The 21,866-nt window shown below is 34.9% G+C and overlaps 1 protein-coding gene and 1 non-coding gene across 3 annotated transcripts; both read left to right on the forward strand.

Moving 5' to 3' along the window:
* The first annotated feature begins 3,190 nt into the window (after window positions 1–3,190).
* Window positions 3,191–8,068, forward strand: LOC127073362 (uncharacterized). 2 transcript variants are annotated; one of them, XM_051014514.1, is made up of 3 exons: window positions 3,191–3,356; window positions 4,485–4,547; window positions 4,623–8,068. In XM_051014514.1, the coding sequence occupies exons 1-3, from the start codon at window positions 3,235–3,237 to the stop codon at window positions 7,780–7,782; spliced, it is 3,345 nt and encodes a 1,114-aa protein (XP_050870471.1). In that variant the 5' UTR covers window positions 3,191–3,234; the 3' UTR covers window positions 7,783–8,068. The 2 variants fall into 2 exon arrangements, with proteins under 2 accessions (XP_050870471.1, XP_050870472.1); XM_051014515.1 differs by lacking the exon at window positions 3,191–3,356 and adding an exon at window positions 3,363–3,536.
* Window positions 8,069–15,878: 7,810 nt separating this feature from the next.
* Window positions 15,879–15,950, forward strand: TRNAP-UGG (transfer RNA proline (anticodon UGG)). Its single transcript has one exon. It is a non-coding gene; the product is annotated as a tRNA-Pro (tRNA).
* The last annotated feature ends 5,916 nt before the right edge of the window (window positions 15,951–21,866 follow it).

Consider the following 21,866-nt stretch of genomic DNA (forward strand, 5'->3'; position numbering starts at 1 on the left):
AATGCTCTTCTAGCTTGCTTCTAGTTTGTTCACAAAGAACCACATAGTTAATAATGAAAGCTCACAATCCTACAAATTATCTATCTGCTTATAATTTTTAATGTATTGTTGTCTATCCTTTTGTTTAAATAAATGAGCTAATTTGAACTATGTAGAAGAAGAAAATATCCAATTATTTGTCCATAATCTCAAGCTTTTACAAAAAGGAAAATGCTTTAGAGCCATAAATTTTGACAAAATGAGATAGAATGCTTATTGAATACTGAACTTATTTATTCAATAGTGCTTTAATATGTAAGTACATAATCAGAAGGATTCATGCAAGTATAGGTGTGGGTAGATGACATTTCATTGTATTTTATGTCCCACATCGTTTTCTTCAAAGAAAATATTATTGTTTATATATTGAAAACAAATACAATTTAATAATTGGACTTAGCTTAAAGTCCAAAATTATTCTTTTAAATATTAGATTTTTTATTAATAAATAATTTTCAAATAAATTTCTAAAAAACTAAATGAAATTATTAATTAATTAATTAAAAAATATCAAATAATAAATAATCATAGTCATCACTGTCAACTCATCAAAAATATTCTTTGGTCCCGATCATCATTGTTACGTATGCAAAATTGAAAGGAGGTCATCAAAATTCCAAATGATGTAAAATTCAAGGATCAAAAAACTGGATTTTAAAATAAAGGAACTAAAAATTAAAAAACATCAAAGTAGGGGGACGAAAAGTGTATTTCAGTCTAAAAGAAATTAAGTAGTGATTTTTTGACCAACTTGGACATTATAGATAATTACAATTACAATTTGAGCATATATATATATATATATATATATATATATATATATATATATATATATATATATATATATATATATATATATATATATATATATATATATATATCAAATTGATAAATTTATATAGACACCTATCACAAATTATAAATAACTTAATAAAAAATTATAAAGATATTTTTTATCGGAACAAAACGGATTGTTACACTAGTATTAATGTCGCTTTGCGAGGGAGATGGTAATTATTGTATCAGTGTTTTTGATTGAAGTATCGCAGAGGAATGATGCCAAAGATAATATGACGACAAAGGTAACATATTATTTTGTTTGCCCTTATATCATTAGGTATTGGATCGAGCATAAAATTTTTGAGGATCAATTTTATTTACAATGAGATTTTGGCTTTGTCATATGGTGAATCGTTAGCGATTGACAAGACATTTAACCCATGGTTATACTCACTTGGTTGATGGTTTGCTATAGAATTGAACATACAATTATTATCAATTATTGATAGGTTTTCCGTATCGAATGATGTTGTGATTTAACCTAAATAATGAGGGGTATCGTTTAGCTGAGTCGTGTGGCTGTGTGGCATGCTTATCCAGTCGTACATGTTGGATGATTCTTCTATATGTCCCTCTTAAGAGCATGTTTCCATCAACAAACCTCATATTGAATGTAAAATATTTGGATTTTTGTGTTGCTAGGGTTTTGTTAGAATGTAATTCAATTCACACTTCATGAATACATGAGAGATATGTAAAATCCCAAGTTGGATTTGTTTCTGAATAAAATAATAGTCCTCGAAGATATGCTTCATTTTATCACCCGAATCTGCATCAACGTAAACAAGTAAGTTAAAAGAGGTTGGTTTGATTAGGAGTGTAATAACAATATTTAAAGTGTGGTTTTCTTTTACTAGCACCATGGAAATACGTCATGCGAGATGAATCTTCATTTCTTTTAAGATGATCTAAGTAGTCAATCAACAAGTTATGAAGAACATCAATTTCAATTTGATTGTCATGAACATAAAGTGCAACAAAGTTTGTTTGAATTCAAATCTAAGTCCATTGAGTGTATGAAAAATGAGATCAATATCATTCAATGAAGAGTTGATCACAACTAGTTCATCAAACATAAATTTGATTCCTTATACGTAATCAATATATGGTACAGTACTTTTGGTGAAGTGAGATAAGTGTTCCTTAAGATGCATGGTGTAAGAGTAACTTTTGCTTGCATACATTTTTGTTGCGGCTATCCTATGCTTGTTTAGAAATTTTGACATTACCAAGCATGATGATGATACTTGTATCTATTGAAGAAATACTAACATGTGGTATTAGTTACTCTTGACTCTACATGTTTGTGTGATCTTCATGATTTACTAAAGGATATGTTTTGGTGCCATCAACAAAGTATATATGGTCATAGTATACCATGAGGAATCGAATCGAACCCCTGTGTAAGATAGTTGAATTGAGTCGGTTCGATGGATGTTCGAGGAAGAAGAACCAACGTTGATGTAGTCTAGAAGATTTTGATAATGTGGATATAAGGCATGTCGAAATGTCAGGTTTGGATCAATTCTTCAAAGTTATTTGCAATCCATACCATAAACAAACAAAGAAGTACACAAATGTTCGGATGATTTTCAATAACCTTAGATGTATTACATGTATAGAGAAATTAATTCTTACAAATATAGAAGCAATAAATAGATTTAAACGTACAATTATTGGCAATCCTCCCATATCAACTATTGATATCATAAGAATGACATATATTATTTATCTGAATCACATGAATGCCAACATGGTTATGCTGTCGCGTGGAATGATACTCCTACACGCTTAATCTACCACACAATATCAGGATTTGTCGGTGTCAGAGATGAGATACATACACATGCTAAAGTATTTCTCAGGTATGTTTTTCGTCATTATGGTATGAATGAAATATATTATTGAATTGTGATTTTTTTGTTCTTAAGCAAACTAACTAACCCAAACAAATAGTGTATAAAAATATTTGCTAACAATATCTTCTCAGACACTATCTCTTTAGTCACCACTGTATAACCAAATAAAATTTACCAGTTTCTCTAAATCAGCATATTCCGTGCCTTAATTAATGAAACTTATTTTCAAAATACGAACAATTACAAATTTCACCCATCTAATATCAAATCAATAACCGAGATTGTTTAACAATAATTTATCATTCTTGATAATTTTATTTAGATTCTTCAAGTGATTTTCAGAAGAGAAGAGAAGAGAAAAGAGTGGTTGAGAAACAAATGGGCTTTTATCACATTAACTTTGGGCCAAACGGGCTCGAATGATGAGATGAAGAATCCAAGATGAATGAATGTTTGAGCAATGTATGAAATCTATAGAATTTGTAATAATATATAAATGATAAAGAACGACGACGACATTGGTGTTTGCATTGTGTTATTGTGTGTCATTTTCACAAGTCAGAAATTTGGTCTTTTCTTCAAAATCTCTTCTTCACCACTACCAGTTACTCTGCCAAGGTCCCCATTCAACTCCTTACTTCCCTATATTCTCTATTTTCTCTGCTCTAAATTCATATTTTTTGTCCTTGTTTTTTTCTGTTTCGTTGCTTAACAGAATTTAGGGCTTCGTAATTTTTACTCTTTAGTTCATGCATGTCGAGTTTGTTGTGTGCATTTTCTTACATGGTGATGAATCTGGTATCTCGTGGTCCATTTATTGTTGTTTCGAGTTTTTTACGTTGTGTTTGTTTTTTGCTTCATTCAATTTTTTTTAACGTTTCAGTTGTTTATTTTGAAGTAGATTAGGGTTTTTGTTTGGTATTTGATTTGAACTTTGTTTTGCTTTGGAGTTTGAATTTTGTGCTGCTTTAGGGGAAGTTGAAGTGTGCCCTTTTTTGATGATGATATGAAGTAGATTGTTAAATGATCTTAGTTTATTTGATTGATTTTGATTTAGTTGTTGGATTGTAGTTTTTTTAGTGGAATAAGATAAGGGTATAAAGTTTGGTGGTGGTTTTTTGTTGTTTGATTGAATCATTTTCGTAACATTCAATTTGTGTTTGTGTCTGCTTTGAAAAATTGAGTTTGGTGATTTATGTGCTGCCGGAAGGAAATTTTGATCGTGGAGGAGTGGAATTGGAAAATTTAGGGTTTGTTTAATTTGTGAAAAAAAATTGGTTTTTATTTTCTAGATTATGTGTTTTATTTTAAACAGATTTGGATCCTCTTATTTTTGAATCAAACATCAAGGGTCATGTTCATCATCTCACCATTAAAATATATTGGACCCAACTTATATATGTTTGAAGTTGTTAAATCCAATAAATTTTAATGGTGAGACGATGATCATAATTCTCTTATGTTTGATTCAAAGATGAGAGACATTTGAAGTGAGTCATTGTGAGATAAAAAAATGATGAACATGATTATCACTTTCTGGTTATATTTTGTTTGGTTTGAGGCATATGGTTGCTTACAGTTTGTGTTAGAGGCCTGTATTATTGATTGCACCACTCTTTTTTTGGATGGATTCAACTGTTGAACTCATCTACTGATGATGTGATTTTATACTTGGAATTTTGTTTGTAATATAAAAAAACTTCAATGGTTCATACATTATTTCAAGATTTGAGTTGACCAATGCAGGGCGGATGTAAATTTGAAGGCTGCACATCTTTTGGGAGACTGGTGGAAGTGGGATATTGGAAGGTATGTTCACTCTCTGCATTTTAATTTGGTTAAGCTGTTGTAGAGCAGTTAAATTAAATCTATATCTTTTGGCAGTACACTTGGCTACACCTCGCACTCTACGGTTTTGAGATTTGGATCTTTGATGGACTGCAACAAAGAAGAGGCCATAAGGGCCAAGGACATTGCTGCAAAGAAGATGGAAAACAAGGATTTCGCGGGGGCTCGTAAATTTGCTCTTAAGGCTAAGCAGTTGTATCCAGTTTTGGATAATATAGCTCAAATGCTTGTTGTTTGTGATGTGCACTGCTCTGCAGAGCAGAAAGTGTTCGATAATGAGATGGACTGGTATGGAATTCTTCAGCTAGAACACACAGCTGGTGACGCAATGATTAAGAAGCAGTATCGAAAGTTTGCTCTTCAGCTTCATCCCGATAAAAACAAGTTTTCTGGTGCTGAATCTGCATTTAAGCTGATTGGGGAAGCTCAAAGAGTACTTTCAGACACTGTTAACCGAATTAGGTATGACATGAAGCTTAGGTTGAACAAAGCTTTTATGCCTCGTCAAAATCAACAGAAGGTTCCTCCGAATTTCAATTCTGCAATGAAAAACAATGTCAGCCCCAACTTTACAAACTCAAACACCCAAAAGCAGCAGCAAAATAAGCAGCCTGCACAGCAGCAGCAAAATAAGCAGCCTGCACAGCAGCAGCAAAACGGTGTGCGCCGCACTTTTTGGACTGCCTGCCCATTTTGCACCGTGAGGTATCAGTACTATAGAGAAGTTATAAATAAATCTATTCGCTGTCAACAATGCCATAGGCCCTTCGTTGCATATATTGTGGACGGGCAAGGTTCGTCTCAAACAACTAACTCAAGTCAGCAAGCATTTGGCCAGAAGAAAGATGGTTTGAATCAAGGTACTTGGAAGGAAAGTGTTGGATCTGAAGGCAACTCGCATACTGAGAAGTCCAATACAGGGCCTTTCAAGAATAAAGATCCCGTTGATGTCTCGGGAAAGCCAAATGTAAAGAGAAAGTGGGATCCATTGGAAGGACTCAGTCTAAGCTCTGATTCTTCAAGTAGTGGTGATTCTGATTCTGACTGTGAAATATTTGCTGGTGTGAATGGCTTTCCAGGTGTAAAAAACCATTCAACTGGGCAGCCACACAGATCTGTGCGACAGAAGTTTAATGTTTCCTACAGTGATAATATGAGTGACAATGACTTATTAAGAACTTCAAAAAGGGGTGAGGAGAATGGAGCACCTTGTGTTAATGGTCTTCATAATGATACCGCTAAAACGAATGATCAGAATGGCTCAGCAGCTGATCCAAAAGATGGAGCACCTTGTGTTAATGGTCAAAGTCATAATGAGACCGCCAAAACGAATTATCAGAATGGTTCGGCAGCTGATCCAAAGGATGAACAAGAAAAGGTAAAGCAGAAACAAGATTTTCATTCAAAAGAGAGCTCACTGAATAGAAATGAGGAAAAAACTTGGGCAAATGGAAAAGAAGCCGTGGGTGGATCAAAGCAGATGGGTGAATCTTCAGAGCATTTTTCTCCAAATTCAGTCTATAAGGCAACAAATCATCCTAATGCTAACGTATATCCCAATGCAGAGCATTCTTCTCCAAATTCAATCTATAAGGCAACAAATTATCCTAATGCTTATGTCTATCTCAATGCTGAGTTCAGCAATTTTGACAAGGACAGAAAAAAAGGATGTTTTGCGCCTGGGCAGATTTGGGCTATCTATGATACAACAGATGGCATGCCTAGATTCTACGCTTTAATCAGAGAAGTTCTCTCTCCTGAATTTCATTTGAAGGCAACATGGCTTGAACCACATCCAGATGACAAGGATGAAATCAAGTGGGTAGATAAGGATTTGCCTGTGGCTTGTGGTAAATTTAAACTTGGTACCACTGATTTGATTAAAGATCATCTTATGTTTTCTCATCTAGCTCAGTGTGATAGGATTGGCCGCAATACTTTTAAAGTCTATCCTAGAAAGGGAGAAACATGGGCTGTTTTTAAAAATTGGGATATCAAATGGTACATGAATGCAGAATTTCGTAAGCAGTATAGATATGAGTTTGTTGAAATCTTGTCAGATTATGTCGAAGGTGAGGGTGTATCTGTTGTGTACTTGGGTAAGTTGAAAGGTTTTGTAAGCCTCTTCTTTCACATTATGAAAGAAGACAACCGGCCATTTCAAATTCCATCCCTGGAGTTATTTAGATTTTCTCACAGGATTCCATCTTTCAAAATGACTGGTCAGGAAGGAGCAGGTGTTCAATTAGGATATTTAGAATTTGATCCTGCATCTATACCAATGAATCTTGAAGAGTTTGCTGTTCCTCGAAATTTGGATGCGAAGATTGAGCATAGTTCACGTGGCAGTCAGAATGCAAAATCTTCACAAAGATCAAAACCCTTGACGAGGCCGGAAGAAATTGCATCCACTCCCAAGGTTAATATTGAACCAAGCAATCCGACTGAGATAAAAGATTCTCTTGGTGATATGGATGACGGCCATGCTACTCCAACTTCAACCCTTGATGCTTTTGAAATTCCAGATGCTCAATTCTTCAACTTTGAAACTTGGAGGTCTCTTGATAAGTTCCAGATTGGTCAAATATGGGCATTTTACAGTGATGAAGATGGAATGCCAAAATACTATGGTGAGATTAAAAAAATTGGGACTAGCCCTGATCTTGAGTTACATGTTAATTGGCTTGCTTGCTCCCAGCTACCAGAGGGTACCACTAAATGGAAAGATGAAGATATGCTTACTACCTGTGGCAGGTTTAGAATCATGAAAACAAATGATTTTCTCTCTGTTTACAATAGCCTGTCTTGTATTTCACATCAAGTACAAGCTGAGGCTATCGGGAAGAGCTACGCCATCTATCCGAGAAAAGGTGAAGTATGGGCTCTATATAGGAAATGGTCAAATGAAATCAAGTGTTCTGACCTGAAAAATTTGGAGTATGATATAGTGGAAGTTCTTGAAGAAGGTAATTGGTTTATAGAGACTTTAGCTTTGGAGAATGTTAGTGGTTATCGTAGCGTCTTCAGAGGCAAAGTAAATGAAGGTTCTTCTGTCAAAGTGAGAATAGCCAGAAAATATTTGCTTAGTTTCTCTCACCAAATTCCAGCTTTCAAACTGACACAAGAGCATGGCAATCTCAGCGGCTTCTGGGAGCTTGATCCGGGTGCGCTACCACCTTCGTTCCTTTGGCCTTAGATGAAGTTTGGCGGGGAGGAAGAAGCCTTGGTAGAGACTGATATCCTTGAGGTTTGATATGATATATAATATAGTTTTTCTTTTTGGAAGCTTAGCCTTTTGTAATTAGATGAAACTATAGTTTTTGCTGATATGACAGCACGGTGTAACATTTTGGGGTACTGTTCCGGCTAACTCTTGAAAGACAAAGGTTGTTTTTGTGCCGGTTCTTGGTTGCATTCGTGGCTTTCGTAGTGACAGTTTACAAACATATAAAAGTTATAGTATGTTATTTTGTTATCTGTTATGGTTAGATTTCTCTTGCATGAATGTATGATCTTAGACTTGAATAGCCCTGACGAAGATAATCACTTTTTTTTTTCCTTTCCCTTGTTTCGTGCAACTCTGGGTTGATTGTTTTAATTTTAAAAAAATGATTTTCATAGTGTGGTATATTTTTTTGTTAATTTTCTTTTTAAAATTTCAAATAGAAAATTAATTTAAATAGTTATTTTAAATATTTCATTCTTCTGCTATAATCATATTAAAATTTTAAAAATGATTTAAATTTGAAGTTATTTTAAATTTTTTTTGATAAAAATTAATTTTTTGATATATATATTTTTTAAATTGTGATTTTGATTATGTTTTAATTTTTGATAATATATATTTATATTACAGTACATCAAAATTAATTTTTCAATTTATAAAAATAAAAATTATTCTTAAAAAATATATTTTTTTAAAATTAATCTTTTTACAAAACATCTTTATAAAAATTAAATTTAAAAATACAAAAAAAACATATTTTTATAAACTAAAACAAATTGACCCGTCAAAATAAAATTTATTTTTTTAAAACTAAAAAAAGAGACCGTCAAAATAAAATGGTACTACTGATTTTTTAAAGTTCTTTCGTATGTATATAGCTATAACCAGAACCGTTGTTTGGCCGAGTAATTTAATCATGTTTCATTTTTTTATTAATAAAAGAAGGCAAAAGTCCAAAAAACAAGAGACAAACTAACCAAAAAGATTCTCTTTAAGAAGAGAAAGAAGCCACCTAGGACTAGTATAGAAAATCTTATTGCTACCATTACAACCCTGTTTACCTAATAAATCCGCACTATTCGCTTCACGATAGATATTCTCAATCTTGATTTCTTCGAAGTTCTTATCAAATTGTTCTACGTGTTGTATCAAATTATAATCAAATTGAGTCATCACTTGCAGCATCTCCACCACTCTTTTGTTATCTACTTGAATATGAAGTTTATCAATAAGCAGAGCAATATGAATTCCTCTTAACATTCCCCAAAGCTCAACAGAAAAAACAGAACTCGTCCATATATGCTTGCTAAAACCTTTATGCCAATTACCATTACTATCCCGTAAAAGCCCGCCACAACCCGCTGAGCCATCGTGCTTAACAGCCCATCCATATTCAGACATATCCAATCTTTCTCAGGAGGCCGCCACTGAACCTGAAAAGTGAAGGAGGTGATGGGAACCAAACGATGTTTCAAATGACTGTAGCTACTATATTGATGCACCAGAGCCATGATGTTTTGAGCCATATTGTTAGGCATGACCAAATTGGTTTTGTGGCAGTATGGCACACATAAGCACAAATCGCGCCCCAGATCCAATGTCGAGAATTGTAAACATTCTGAATATTGTTTTGAAGCCAAACCTGGAGATCAACTTGAAAAAATTCATGTTTATGAGTATTGCTAACAAGCTTAGACCAAACCTGTTTCGCAATGACACAATCTCTCAAAGCATGGAGAGAAGTTTCTTCCTGCGATCTACATACATCATAGTTAGCACTCCTCAACTGGAGATGACCAAGATACTTGTTAGTAGTGAGACCATTATGAAAAAGTTTCCAAATAAAACATCGAATACGCTCCAGAACTTGAAGCTGCCGGATACTTTTCCAAACAATCCTATTGTTGAAAGCTCTACTGCTTCCTGGAGGAGCGAGAAACTGATGCATAGAAGCTATCGTAAATTCCCCATTAGCAGTCCCACTCCAAATGCGCATGTCAGCCTCCCTAGAATTCAGGGTATGAGGAGGAATAACTTTGATTTTCTCCAAAGTGACATTATCAATCAATGCGGACAGTATGTTCCAATTCCAGTCCCCATTTTGAGTTACCATAGTATCCACTGTCGCTTGAGAATCCACTTTGAGATTCTGATTTTGCAGCTTAGAAATTAACTTCATACCTGGCTCTATCCAGGCATCCTCCCAAAATCTTATCTCCTTGTTGTTCCTCATTTCCCAAAAAGTCAAACTCTCCATTTGAGGCCACACCAAGACTAACTGTTTCCAAAGGCTAGTGCCTATCGTTTTTTCATGTAATCTATCATTTTGTTGCCTATTTGTAATATACTTGCTTCTTATAACATCACACCACAAAGTTTGTTTTCCATTCTTCAGCTGCCAACCAAGTTTAGCAATGCAAGCTTGATTCATAAACTCAAGTTTCCTAATTTCCAATCCACCTTGGTACTTAGGCAAAACAATCACACTCCATCGAATAGTGTGCATATGATGTTTATCATGACTGTCACCCCAGATAAACGCCCTTTGCATTTGTTGAATCTCTTTAAGACACGTCTTAGGAATAACTGTTGTCATCATACTATAGGTTGGAAGCGCTTCAACCACGACTTTGGCAAGAGTGACTCGACCAACAAAAGAAAATTGATTTCTTTTCCAGTTAGAAAGCTTGGCCTTAACTTTCTCAAGCAAATACCCATAATATTTACATCTAGGACTTCTTCAGGTTAACGGTACACCTAAATACATCCCCAAAACTTCAGTTTCTCATAAACCTGTCTTGTTCAAAATTAAGCGCTTGTCGCTTTTACTAGTGTTCCTAGATAAGGTGATGTTGGATTTCTCCATGCTCACTCGCTGCCTAGACATTTGACAGAAAATATGAAGAATATTTAGCACAATATCAATTTATTTTTCCGTAGCCGCTCCAAAGAGGATAAGATCATCCACAAACATGAGATGGGAAACTTTAGGACCTCCTTTACCAATCTTCAAACACTCCCATTGATTGGCCTCAACGGAATCCAGAATCAAATGAGAAAGTTTGTCGATGCAAAGAACAAAAAGATAAGGAGACAAGAGATCTCCTTGTCTTAGACCTTTTTTAGCATCGGAATACTAACCTTTTGCCCCTTTCCATTGAACATGCATTTTGTTAGTATAGATAACTTCCATGATATGATCACGCACCACCTCAGGAATGATAGCATCCTCTAAAATACGCTCCACAAAACACCAGATGATATTGTCTATGCTATCTCCAGGTCAATCTTGATGGCGAAGTAGCCTTTTTTGCCTTTCGTACAACGCATGCTGTGAAGAATCTCTTGCACCACCATGATGTTTTCGTGAATGTTTCTCTTAGGTATGAAACTAGTCTGATTAGAAGTAATCAAAATGTCCATAAAAGGTTTCATCCTATTGACAATAAGTTTTGTGAAAAGCTTATAGACAGAGTTGCATAGAGCAATAGGACGAAATTGAGTAACCGTTTGAGGACTGGTAGTTTTCAGAATCAGACAAAAATCAGTAAAATTAATCTCGGCAATACTAGACACTTTGAGCCACAAACTCTTGAGGAACCTACAAAAGCTATTCCATGTTATCTTCCAAGTGCTTTGATAGAAACCCGTCGAGAAACCATCAGGCCCAGGGGATCTCAAGGTCTTTGGTGAAGAGATTTTGGAAACTTGTTTTGAACAAATCTTTTATTCTATCCTCATCCTCAATCCACCCGCCCTTATCATCCTTAATCATGTTAACCACCTTATTTTTACGCCTCTAAACAACTTTAGTATGGTAACATTTTGTGTTTCTATCTCCATCAACCATCCATTGAACTTTGGCGCGTTGGAACCACATAAGCTCTTCCTGGTATAACAGCTTGTCAAGTTTATTTTGTAAATTCCTCTCTAACTTCCTCAGCCCAGCATGATCGCCTCTGCCTATCGCAGTTTTTTGAATGCCTTTAATACACCTCAACAGACTATTCTTCTCCTTGTTAATGCTTTTAAGATTGTGTAAATTCCACTAAACAGCTTGCTCTTTGAGGGCCTTCAGGTTTCCACCAAGAGTAACACTATTATTCCAAGCCTCCTTAATCAAACTATCAAAGGACTTGTCAACTAACCAGGCACTTTTAAATCTGAAATCTCTATTCCTCCTACTAATTTCTTTATCCTGAAAACGAATAAAGATGGGATGATGGTCAGAGTACTCAAGCTGGTGTAACACTTGAACATGAGCCTCTGGAAACATGTTTCGCCAAATGTCATTGCTAAGAGCACTATCAAGCTTTTCAAAAACTCTTCTGCCACCCGGAGCAATATGGCCACGCCAAGTATATTTGTAGCATGTAGGTCCAAGATCCACAAGAGAGCAAGTATTAATTCTATCTTGAAATTTGTTACATCTGTGTCTAGTAGCAGCCACACACACCCGTTTCTCCGATGCGTGCAAAATATCATTAAAATCTACAACCACAAGCCACCCATTAGACATGTTCTTCCTAATATGAGTAAGGTCCTTCCATAAGCCATTTTTAGAATCCTCCCTAGGGTTGGCATAAACCGCGGTCAAATTCCAATTAAGCCCATCCTTAGTACGGACAACAGCGTGGATATATTGGAAATTCAATTTCAAAATATGCATATTCACCAAATCCTCTTTCCATCCCATCTCAATACCACCAACATAGCCTCTCACTTCAGTACTAGTAAAACCATTATAGCCCATACGACCAAACAAATTTTGGAGTTTCCCGGGATCCGACCTAGTCTACATGATAATAAGAATATCATGACGCTTCTCTTTTACATAAACGTTACACATAAGAAAGAAAGCTTTGTTGCTTGCTCCCCTACAATTCCATAACATACAAGAAAGTTGATCAATCATCAAAATGAGTTCATGAAAAATTTCTGATTGCCTTGTTTATCCACTGGTGTTTTAGCCACCGTCTCATCTTCACCGTTATCCTTATGAGCTTTGTCTCCTCCTTCAATTTCAAAATTGTCTGGAGTAGTTTCTATGCCAGGATCACTTGGTATAGAAGACCCATGCGAAACAGGAGGCATGTTGTCTAAAGAAGCTCCACGTGCCCTTAATACTTTAGGTCCCCATTGTTCAAGTTTATGCATAAGTCCAGTTTGCACAAAAAAAATTACATCTATTTCAGAGTCTCTGTTCAAATCCACCTGACAATCCCTTAGCAACTCTCCCATCTCTATAGTAGACTTGAATTTGCCCAAATTTTGCCTGATTGTATTTCTAGATCCCATTTACTTTTCTTCTTATTTATTCCTTTTGATGAGATAGTCAAACTCTTCGCGAAATTTCCATCTTTCTTTCCTCATGCCTTGCCTTGTTTCTTCTTCTGAACTCCTTGTGACAACAACGGCTTTTCATTGAGAATATCCTGAACCTCTTACATATTGCAAGATGAATTCTTAGTTTTGTCAGGAGGGTATTTCTTACTTTCTTGTCTCACCGTGATATCCATATCTCTATCTTCCCATTCCTCTTCCAAAGCTGAAAAGCGGGAGCCTTTACTCTTGCTAGACTCTTTTATTACTTTCTGTAAAACCGTGTTTATAGTGGTCGATGTGTTATCTATTTTCCTTCTTCTCGATTTATTCACGACCATCCACGGGCCTTTTATGACAGCCTGTGATTTAGTTTTAGAGATACCCTCTTCCACTTCATTTTGACCTTAAGCCTTACTTTCTATCTTGTCTTGTGCAGCATAAACCTTATCCTGACAATTTTCTGCATAATGTCCATATTTCTCACAACTAAGACACAATAAATGGAGACCTTCGTACTCCACTTTGCAATGGCGACCCTTAATAGAAAACATAGCCATAAGGGGTTTAGAAAGATCAACTTGTATACAAGGTCTCACATATTTCCCCGTTCCCTTGTGAGGGTGTTCTTGTCCACCTTGATAGCCTTGCCAATACGATTACCAATGAAGGTAAGAAACCTTTGATCATAATACTCAATAGAAAGTCCCGGAATATGAACCCACACAGCCAACTGATCAACAACATCATTTGAAGGATATAAGTTTGGGTTCCATTCACGCAATGTGAGATTGTGGTCATAAATGAACCACAAGCCTTTCATTAACGCCGTTTGGTGATCCTCTTCTCAATAAAAGTAATCCCGCCCAAGATCAATAGCCTTCCTTGGATTTACAATCTCAAATCCCCCCTCTTGTTGTGCCATGGAACCCTAACTCGAAGGGAAAAAACCCCAATTCCGGTCACGAAGCTCAACCGCACCATACAAAGGAGATTCACAGGGAAAGGATAACCCCCAGTATCGGTGTCCTTACAGGGCGGTCCCTAATCCTATGATTAAGAGTTTAAACCACCGGGAAGGAGTGTCGTTCCGACGTGCACACAATCCCTGCAAACACTGAAATTCTAGCAGCCCTAATTCCCCAAATCGATTCTTTACACTAACCCAATCAAATATCCATTTATGTTCACTTATAGGGGAAAAAATTAAGAATCTTAGTAACATTTTTACCAGTGTTTTTTAATAAATGTATTGTTAACAGATGCTAACTTAAATTCATTAATTTTCTATTCATTTATGTCAACACTTACACCAATCAAACTAACTTTTAGAAGATGTTGGTTTGTCATTTATTAAAGAAACCTTAATAACTTTCACATATTTATAAATATCAAAGCAATTCTAATAAATGTCAATCACTAAATATATTGTTTCAACATCATCTTAAAATATCATTTTAATTTCTACATGTTTATATCTACTTCGCATCTCCGCTCTATTTAAATATGTCACTCAAAAGCATGCAATAAAATGGAATGAGGTGGAATAAATATATATGAGAGTCTGGATCTAAAATGTTGCCCCCACTTGCATGAGGGCGGAGTGGTACGGACTTGTGGATATTGAACATTTTAGATCTAAAAATTACAAGTAAAAACAAAAGCTTGTAAAAAACGGGGTAGAACGGGGTAAACACATTAAAGGGTGCAAAAATAAAATATTTATCCATCCCGCAAAAAAGTGTGGACAAAACGGGTATGCACGGCGGGTCGTGTCCCCTAGTTATATCTAGGGGTGACAAACGGGCATGCCTGGCCCGTCTAGATCTGCCCCGTAAAGCCCGCAGAAAATGGAGTGGGACGGGTGAACATAGTTGAGGTTGTGGGTCTAAAATCTAAGTCCGCCTCGAAAAAAAGTGAGGACGGGGCGGAAAAAACCTGCAGACGCTGCATCTTTTAACCGTAATTCACAAAATTTTATATAAATATTTATGCTCGTAAAAACCTGTAAAAAAAGAGACCGAGACAAAATAAACACATTAGATGGTGAGAGTCTAAACACTTATCCCACCCCGCACTAAAATACGGACAAATCGTATTCTAGCCATAATTGTAACAACCACACTAATATACCATGATATGGATTTTCCCCTAAAAAGTTTGTTTGCCATTTGTAATTAATCAGTTTTCTGCAAACATATCCTAACTCATTTTGACACATCTTATGGATCACAATGCCTTAGCAAACATTATTCATATATTTTGTACTTTTATATTTTGATATAGTGTGTGTACCATTTACAAAAATTATTTCCACAAACTTACAATTGTTGAAGAAAAAAATAATGTAAAAAAGATTAAAATAAAACCCTTAATTTGACATATTAATTGTGAGTGAATGCATCAGTAGACAAAAACTCATTGAAATTAAAATAACAGTGTTTAAACTTAAACTTAAGATATTAAAAGACAGTAATGATAAGAGCTTTAAATATTAAAGAAGTAATTATAAGAGTTTCAAACATACTACTAATTATTTGAAACACCACACAACACGCACATAAGTAATTGTGGTGTTTGTGTTGGAGGATTGAATTGTTGGCATTATGAACATTCATCAAGAAAAAATGATTGATTAGATCTTACAAATCTAAATGGCCCAAAAATACATTTTTCGTGTCTTACTAAATGGACTAATAATTTATTTGTGATATATAATTTACGTTACATTTCAAAGTCATCAAGGGCATTTGGTCTAGTGGTATGATTCTCGCTTTGGGTGCGAGAGGTCTGGAGTTCGATTCTCCGAATGCCCCAATTTGTTTTCCAAAAATAGCCTTTTAAATTTTAACACTACGCTACGCCAGTCTAAAATAATATATGGGGGCAAAATTGTCGCACTGTATATAAAGTATATGATATTAATAAACTGAAGATTAATATGAGTCCATGTTCAATGATAGCTTCACTTGATTTTATTAAATTAATCATTATTCGATCGTTTAATATACTTATTTAACTTTCTCCCAATAATGTAAATTTACTATTAAAAATATTGAACTTTTTTAAATAATGGTCCACTACAAATAAAAAGACAAACAATTTAAATTTATATGATTATCAATGAATTTTTTTAAGCAGATTCATATCTCATCCTTGGGTGGAGATGCATTACTTACTAACTAACATAACAAATAAATAAAAGTAGTGAGACGTTACCCATTTCATCTCTACTCTATGCACAATATGTTGCATGATTGTGAACTTAACAGGAATATTAGATTGGTTTATAAAGATGATCTTAAGAGTTTCATGTGGACTCTGTTTGTTGGATGGAGCATTTGGGTGCTAGGAATAATATTTTATTCTGAAAATGAAATTCTAGCATATTTACATTTTGAGTTAAATAATGTGCTAAGTTAGGGATTGGTTTTTAGTCCGAATCAATGGTGAGGTTTTATGATCTAGTTAGATTGTTAATCTATATGTTATTCTAACTTGATGTATCCCTTGTACAATTTTAATCCAATCTTTACTTGTAAAAATAGAATAAAATATGTGAGCAAATATAGGCTAGAGGAGTAACAAGTCAAATGAGTAAAAATAAATTGATTGAGGCCGATGCTTTTGTTTTTATATATGTGAGAATAAATTTAGATTTGGGGAGGGGAATAGAACTATGCTACAAACATATTATTTTTTAATTGATTATGACCAATGTTAAAAGGTTTTTAGTTAAGTGGTTAAGGTCTATAATGATTCAAGAGGGGTATCCGAAAGGTTAATATTCTTACATTCAAGTAAGTGTTTAAGAAAGATGGAACTATGCAACTCTAAACGAGAATAATACTTGAACGTGATTCAGAGAGTCACACTTATAAATGGGAGACAATTTAGAATCGTTTTCGATTGATGCAATGTGAGATGCCTGGGACCGTCTGATGCACTTCAAAGGTGGATATGAACACAAAAGGCACACTCATATGTGATGCTCAAAAGCGGATGTCCACGTGTACGTCAGTAACTGGAGATCGTTGGCTAGATTGAGCCGTTGTACTGGGCCGATTTTGGCTAACCCATAACACCCCCCTAAGTCCTTGCTATCAGTGATGAAGTAAGAAATGGAGACCGGTCTAAGTGTGGTTTTTTCCCGAGAAAGTAAGTCTCTTAAGAAGGTGCCCCCAGGAAGAGATAGGGTTAGTGAAAGTAGGTGGCACTGAAAACATGCACATTTAATGTCCATCGTCTAGCCGAAACGTTACCTCAGAGAAGTTCTCTAGGTCCTCACATGCGCCTAGGATAAGAGGGTGATACGCCTAGGCCCACCTGCGTGCACTTGAGTATTGTTGCAGAACTGGGGCTTAATCTTGATTGTTGGAAGTATTTTTATCTTTTGTTGAATCATGGTCATTGATCTTAGCGTTCTTCAATGCCTACACATTAGGGGTTTGAGATTGAGTTTCACCTGTCGACCTCCTTTGTTTCTAAATGATAATAACTCTTTTCTTCTCCTTGTGATTTCTGCCATTGTTGTTGTTGAAGCTTTATGTGGTTTTGAGTCTTTTTCTTGAATCAAGTTGTTTTCTCCTTTAATCTTCAGAACCTATACTAAAATATTAGGTAACGGTTTTCTTATCTCTCGATTTTCTTTGTTTCTTGTTAGCTCTTTAATAATGACACATTTTGGAAACCCACCTATAAGTATCCTTTTTATTGATCTTAGTAGTGACGCATATATTAGCGACACATCATCTTGAATTGAGGCAAATGTGATTGACCCTGAAATGACAAAACTAGAGGTGGAGAACCCAGTAGTGACTAACCTAGAAATTAGAGAGCATGCTCCTATTAGGATTGATATGAAGGAAGTTGGTATTAGTTTCACCTTTGGTGAAATTCAATTAGGCTTCTGGTACCCATGGGGAACCTCGTAGATGAACAACAAGATGAGTCTATTTCCAGGTGTATAAGGAGTTCATTCGATCGCGGGTCTACTGAGGGTGAGATTAGCTAGTGGTTAGAAGAACACTCGAGATGTAATACTCATGTATACATTTTTATATATTGACAGTGAGACGAAGATGGGGTGGGAATAAGTCATACCAACTAACAGAGGCCTACGACCTAGCCTGCACATGGAAAATGTCAGACCAGACTTTTTTTTTAAATAGAAAAGACATAGGCTTTTTTATAAGCCTATTTAGTTAAATAGGTCAGGCCACATGCCATAAAAAAATTCTTTTAAGCCTATTAGGCTGGGCTAATTTAATAAATATAAATAAATATATTATTTTTTATATTTTATTTTGTATTTTATATTAAAATACAAAATTAAAGTTTGGTTATCTTGAAGAACTTGTGAAAATAAGTTGATAAAACTTTATGAATAATGTCATAAGTTGTTTTCATAAGTTCTCCTAAATAAATAATCTCACAAAATTTATATTTCTATGTAAGCTCAAATAAGTTTATGTATACAAACATTTAGTCTCATTGTATTTTTGATTCTCTAGTATATTTAAACATTAATTGAATTTCTTATTTACATATGTTCAAATGATATAGGCTTACCATCACGTGAGTTTGTTATCATACTAGAAGGTGACTTGTCCAGGTAATGATAAGCAATTATGCAACCAGTATGAAGTGTGTGGATTGATTTTGCACAAGCTTATTTTCTAGGATGGTATTCACCATTCATGTTAATGACTCAAAGTTAGGGTTCTGGGCTATTTAGAAATTTTTCCCTCGCGGTTGCACCATGTGAGTTGGACTTATGTAAAAGTATTCCAACATTGGCGTGAATACAAGAATATCATTCCTACAATTATGTTCTTCTTTCATTTGTTTCATGTTATGAGAACTATGCTAACCCATATCTCCCCAAATGTCTATTTCTTTCAAACAATTTTGAAAGATGTTTAACATTTATATGAACAACTTCAAAGGCTTCAAATATTGTTACTAGTTTGTTGCACCCTTTAGTTGTGTTGCTAATGAGAATATCTGTGAGACTTAGAAATGAGATCTTAATAAAGAAGAGTAATATTTGAGTTACTTTCTCTCCCCTTATCTCCCTGTACTCCTACCCCCTTCACCATGCAAAGATAATTTCCCAAAGTTTTAGAGGCAAAATCATTTCATGGTAACTCCGAGGATACACACACACATACATAAAGTGGTGATTTGTCTAATGATGAGACATACACGAAGAATGCTCTTACAAAATTCTTTAATGATATTAGTAACATTGGAGAGTTGGGCCTTGAGGTTGTTAATCCTCCCAAGAATAAAAAACATTATATAGAGACCTAATTGATAGTCGAGGCGTGTTAATCCTCCCAAGAATAAAAAAAAATTATATAGAGACCTATCTTATAGAGACCTTAAGGGTGTTAATCCTCACAAGAATAAAACATTTTGGAATGAGGGAATCCTTTATTATTTTGTCACTTAATTTATTTTCTTTCAAGTTGTTTATCTTGTAATTGACGTGTGTTGCTTCCTCTTGCATATGCTTTGGATTTTCTTGACATAATGTCTTTGAAGAAAATGGGAGGAAGGGATACACACTCTCCATCTGTGTACCATAAATAAAACTTGGATATATGGTCGCAAATATTGTGCTTGCAGTATGTTCTTAAGAAGTTCCCTAGGATATGGAGCTGGGAAATACTGTGGTGCAAGACCAACTTGAATAAGTGGGTGGATCCCTAAATGAGGTTAAATCATGACTTCAGGAAGAAAGTTAATCCAACAACGAAACCCCTTCTTAAAGGGAAATTCATAAATAATGTTTATGAGAGGTCTTCTTCTATAATTGCAGTGATGATTCAGGTAGAAAAGGCCAGTAAGATATAAAGACCCTGTTGAAGATGGATTGCCTAGAAAGAAGTCAAAGGAAAAGGGTCCTAATTCAGATAGAACAACTCTTATGGATTCTCGCACTCCCTTTAAGCTTTTTTATTTCTTATTTAGTCTTGAACCGAGGACGGGTAAAAACATTCAAAGTGTCATCCCTAAAAGTGACTACACCTATATGGATAAATTGACTGAGATTGCTCGTTAAGAGATGATGATAAAGATTGCTTATCAAATGCATATAGGTGCCACCCTACTTTTCTTGGGGGATGTTGGAAGATGCAATAACTTGGTTCCATGAAAGCTTCACTAGTATAGGTGCTCCTTACGGAGATGCGTTGACTATGCTAACTCCAAGAAAATAAAACTCCTCAAGGAACTTGGCTATGAAAAAAAGCTTCTGAAAGAAGTTTTTGAAAGCACATAGTATCATTCGGTATTGTTTACGTACTTTAAGTATCATTTGTGTTTTGATGTTTTTACAATTCGATTATTGTTTGATTGCGTATTTGTAATTTAGATGTTATCTTAATTCATTTGTATGACTATACTATTCATTTCCATTTTATTGTAATCGCTTCAACTACTAAATTGTATCATTGAGAACCATCTATATCTCATGATTATTTTCATTTTATCCTAGTTGGTATTTCCTTTTTTAGCCTATGAAAATGCTATTTTTTCATTTCCACATGAGTAGCTTGAATCACAAGTTAGAACATTTGAATTTGGATGTTTTGGTATTTGATTCGAATCATGTGTTATATTTGATTCGAATCACTCACCTTTTCAAAATCAGAACTCACTTACGGATCAAATGATGCATAAAAATTGAACATGACTTGAATCATAACCTCATTTGATTTGAAGCAAGTGCAAATAATAATTCGAATCGTGTGCTTTAAAAAGCGCCCCTTTTGGGCATGTCTAGGTTGATTCAAATCATAAAACCTTCTTGATTCAAATCATTAATTAAAAAGTCCAATTTTCCATAACTTATTTAAATATTTTTTTCTTTTGGTAAAAATAATAAGTGTGTGAAATCTATGGTGTAATCCATAGAGACAAAAATGTGATTTGTGTCTTCTCTTGTTAGTGTGTTCATCATTACACGATGTTTATCTCTTCTTCTTGAAACACCGATATTTTGATATTGAATCCATGTGAATTAGAGAATGAGTTGATCAATATTGTTGTGATTGATCAAACTCTTGATAAAAAAACAAGAACCAAGACCCACTCATCTAGAAACTTGATTGAACCTTGTGTGTGTGTTCTTCATTCACCAAAACTGAATTACTTGACTAACACCTTGTAATGTCAGTGGTTGGTCGAGATTATATGGCACACCTGACTTTCATCCTTAGTCTTTTTCCTTTGATTGTGGACCCTCCTCTAAAGATTGGGTGTAATGGAGACTAGTGGTACATTAGCGTATCTAATGTTTTTTTGTGTAGCTGGTTTTTTATGTAACAGGTGAAAGTATCGTTTCTTGAGTGCATTCTGGCATTGAGTTGTTATATATCAAGAAGAGTATTTCCAATATACTTCAAGTAAGTCTTTGTCAAGATCAAGTATCAACAGTTTGTAAGGCGGAGTTGGAAGTTGTCATTCTTTGGTGGCCCTGAAGAAAGATTTCTTGCAGACAAAGCTGGAAAGTTGATCTAACCTTATACTTCTTATCCTTCTCTTTATACCATATCAGATTATCCCCGAGCCTTCTAAGGGATAAGTTAATATTGATAACTGTTCTAGCTTCTGACGGATCAAAACAGAGAGGCTCACGAAATCAAATTTCCATTGGCATAACTCATGGTCAATCAGATCCTCAACTTTTGCATCTTTGTCTAGTCACCTGGGGGCACTAAGAA

Source organism: Lathyrus oleraceus, chromosome 4 (assembly GCF_024323335.1).
Source record: "Lathyrus oleraceus cultivar Zhongwan6 chromosome 4, CAAS_Psat_ZW6_1.0, whole genome shotgun sequence".
Taxonomy (NCBI): Eukaryota; Viridiplantae; Streptophyta; class Magnoliopsida; order Fabales; family Fabaceae; genus Lathyrus; species Lathyrus oleraceus.

Excerpts from the sequence above, each read along its gene's own strand:
- LOC127073362 (XM_051014514.1), top strand. The coding sequence starts at position 3,235 with ATGATAAAGAACGACGACGACATTGGTGTTTGCATTGTGTTATTGTGT. Across the intron at positions 3,357-4,484 it reads CTACCAGTTACTCTGCCAAG|GGCGGATGTAAATTTGAAGG; the intron begins GTCCCCATTCAA and ends TGACCAATGCAG. Across the intron at positions 4,548-4,622 it reads TGGAAGTGGGATATTGGAAG|TACACTTGGCTACACCTCGC; the intron begins GTATGTTCACTC and ends ATCTTTTGGCAG.